At 38.8% G+C, this 3,725-nt stretch overlaps 1 protein-coding gene across 1 annotated transcript; it reads left to right on the top strand.

Annotated features, from left to right (window-relative positions):
- The first annotated feature begins 673 nt into the window (after positions 1-673).
- Positions 674-3,003, top strand: LOC307028211 (small EDRK-rich factor 2-like). Its single transcript, XM_079663034.1, has 3 exons — positions 674-830; positions 2,093-2,195; positions 2,568-3,003. The coding sequence occupies exons 1-3, from the start codon at positions 824-826 to the stop codon at positions 2,647-2,649; spliced, it is 192 nt and encodes a 63-aa protein (XP_079519160.1). The 5' UTR covers positions 674-823; the 3' UTR covers positions 2,650-3,003.
- Positions 3,004-3,725: the final 722 nt, after the last annotated feature.

Consider the following 3,725-nt stretch of genomic DNA (forward strand, 5'->3'; position numbering starts at 1 on the left):
TTCTGCCGGAGAGAGGGGAGTTTGTCCCAAAGCTTGCCGCTGTATTTACTCCCTCCATCTGACAGGAGGGAGCCTCATGTGTCACTCCACGGAGTTCACTCCGTCACGGAGGGGGAGTGTCTAGGGCGTAGTTTGGGATTGGGCCATACACACGCACTTTTTTTGGCCCCCCCAATTCTAAAATGAATCCGACGCGCCTGCTTCTACCCCACTAAAATAGTGTACTTTTACTCCACTACATTTATTTAATACATTTAGTTACTTTGCAGATTTGGATTAATGTGACATATCATCAACACTTAAACACTTAGTAACACCACAAAGGACTTAAAAGCTCCACCTTTTCAAGCTGTGATAACACATTAATGCATGAATAATAATAATAATCAAAACAAATGATATATTATTCTGAAATGGGCCTATCAGCATAACGAGTGCTTTCGGTACTTTAAGTACACTGTTGTTTTGATGCCTATACTTTTGTCCTTTTACTTGAGCAATATTTGCTATGCAGAACTTTTACTTGTATTCCTAGACTCTGGTACTTCTACTTTTACTTAAGTACAATATCCGAGTACTTCTAACACCTGCTCTGTGTAAACAAAGGCTTTAAATATTTAACTATTTGATAGTGGGCTGCATTGATGACTAGCGCATGCGCAGTGCAGTCTGTGTGTGAGAGACGGAATGTTAAAGTTCTCACACTGCCACTGACATATCGCGAGAACGTGGCAGCCTCCGAGGTGCAACGAAAGCAGTAAAGCGGCAGGAGCTACGAGAAGAAAAACTTGGATTTTGGGCGACATAAGCGAGGATTACCAAAATGACCAGTGGGTATCGAAATATATTCGGACTGTAAGGCATTCGTGCACTTAACTGGGTTGAATGTAGTCTGTTGTTATCTTTTCCGCTCGTTAGCCATGGCCGCCGTTGTACTGGGCTCCGTCTATTTGCTGCAAATGACGTAAAGTTATTTCTCGGAATTCACGCCAGTATGGGTTGTTCTTTACGCATGGGCTGGCTGTTAAGGGGTTACTTAGAGTGCACGGGTTTATGCTGAGTGTCAAGTTTAGTGTTTATTTTAATTATGTGCGTTTTGCATTTGTCAACATCGATAGGTGGTGTATTGTCAGGCTCTTGCGTCAGTCTGAGCCTAGGCCTGCAACCCCAGCAGAAACATAACACGTACAGCTGTTGTTGTCGCGGCTTGTAGAAGCTATTTTCATAATTTTAGTGTCCTTTTAACACGTCTGTGTCTTTATTTACCATCTTTAAATAACCGATTGGACACACCGTGATATGATGTCCTCTGTTGTTCTGAAGCAGCTCCAGAGCGCCTGCTTGCCACGTCGGCTGCACGTTTTGCACCATTTTCTGTTACTGACGGTCTGTCTCTTTAAATGTAGTCTAGTGTAGACATTAAGAGAAAGCCCTTTTAACAGAGGTGGAAGAAGTACTTATATATATATTAATATATCATATATATATATATATTGGACTTTAAGTAATATAAAAAATACCAGAGTCTTGGAATACTCTGTTACAAGTAAAAGTCCTGCATTGCAAATGTTACTCAAAGTACAAGTAAGTTTTGGCATCAAAATATACTTAAAGTAAAAGTACTATTTATGTAGATTGGCCTATTTTATTATATCATATGTTTCCATTATAATTAGTGATGCATTATTGTTTGTATCACAGCTGTTAAACGGGGATCTAATTTGAATTATTGTGTAAACCGCAGGGTAGCGTTTGGATTTACTCCAGGTGGAACTAGAGTTTTATTTAAGTGTTGATTATATTTCACATTATTAATCCAAATCTAAAAAGTAACTAAAGGTTTAAACTAAGTGTAGTAGTGTAAAAGTACACTATTAACCTCCCTGAATTGTAGTGGGTTAGAAGTACAAAATAGCTCAAAATTGTAAGTGTACTTGTGACTTTACACAACTGCTTTTCAACTTGTTACTTTTTGGGTTCTTGAGTAATAGAGGTGTTTAAAGGGTGTAGCTGAAATACCTGATGTGTTGCTCTTCAAAGTGCCTGTTGTTGTATTACATTGTTTTCTTTCATTCTTTTGCATGACACGCAGGAGGTAACCAACGTGAGCTTGCACGTGCAAAGAATGCCAAAAAAGGTGGTGACAAAGGGAAGAAGGCCGATGATGGGCTGTCTGCCGCGGCCCGGAAGCAGAGGTAAGGTCTGCATGCGTTAAAGAAATGGGATGAACACAAACACAAGATATACATTTTTGCAGCACCACACGCAACATGTGTTTGATCATGCCTTGAATGTTGTTGAATAGTTCACTGATCATGCAGTTATGTCTTTTTTGTCAGATAATTCAATTTCTTGAAACATTCCCATACAGAAGAATACAGATCCAGTGCTGCAAAAAATAACCGTACAGCATTTTCTTGTATTAAAAAAAGCAAGCCGTTTTTTTATTTGTTGCTGTATAATCCTTGCCAGATAACCAATAGCTAGGTGTACCTGTGTGTGTTTGTGTGTTACCATTTAGTTTGCCTTATAAAATCTCTCTTTTTAAATGTCCCTCTCTCCCCAAGGGATGCGGAAATAATGCAAGAGAAGCAGAAAGCAGAGAAAAAGGGGGCCGGAGGAGGAAAAGAAGAAACCAAGTCCAAGTAAAGAATGAAGAGAATTCAGAGACAGATCCGACTCAGTGCTCCAATAACATCCCATGTTCAGCATTCTTCCTGATATTTATGAGAATGGTTCTGTCTATCCTCAAGAATCTAGGATCCTTCATTCTTCCCTATTGCAAATGACATTGCTTGTTGGATTTGTTATCTTTACTTGGTGATAATTTATCTGAGCAATTTAACGGTTGTCCCACGTTGGTGCAGCATGCAGAGGAGCACCAGTGGTGTTAGGAGCAGGAGAAAGATGAACAATTGTTGACACAAAGCACCCATGTCAAATTTGTGTATTTTTGTAAAAAACATGTCCCTGGCAGGTTTCAAATAAAATGTATCTTTTTAATTCATGATTTTTTGTATTCTGATGGTTGGTGTTATATTTTGACATGACACGCAATACTTTTGGGAGCTTTTGTATTGTATTTAAGAAGGGACAAGGCACATCAGTTAACATGAGTGCTTCAGTCCTTTGTGTGAATTTGCCAGATATAGGGGCTAATTTGTATCTGTAAAAGACAAAATACAAGTAAGCACAGAAAGACAAACCCATGAGCAAAATGACAACAAATAACACATTAGGTAGAAACATATTGAATTGATGACTGTTACATCAGGTAGTATTATTTTAAATGGCATCAAATTGAAATGCAATTTAAATATAAAATGTAATTTGACAGGGAACATAAGGAATCGCCACTAAATGAACTATTACTGGATCTTCCTCAATGTTATTTCAGATTTAGATTATTTCACTTCTTACTTTCAGTCAGTGGCCGTTTCTCAATGTCGAGTATACCTTCTGCAGAGCCACTATTTCAAGTATACTACGTCATCGAGTGGCGCCGAAGGATTGTTTAAATGCATGCCCAGCATTCGGCGCCACTCGATGACGTAGTATACTTGAAGTAGTGGCTCTGCAGCAGGTATACTCGACATTGAGAAACGATCTGAGTCTTAAAAAACATTGCCAAAAGTGTCTAACAAACAAAAGGTGAATAATTGCTGTTTCGGATTTAAAATATAATTATTCCCAGGCCCTTGAAACATGTTAGACCTTCCCTGCAT

Source organism: Notothenia rossii (genome assembly GCF_949606895.1).
Source record: "Notothenia rossii genome assembly, chromosome: 2".
Classification (NCBI taxonomy): Eukaryota; Metazoa; Chordata; class Actinopteri; order Perciformes; family Nototheniidae; genus Notothenia; species Notothenia rossii.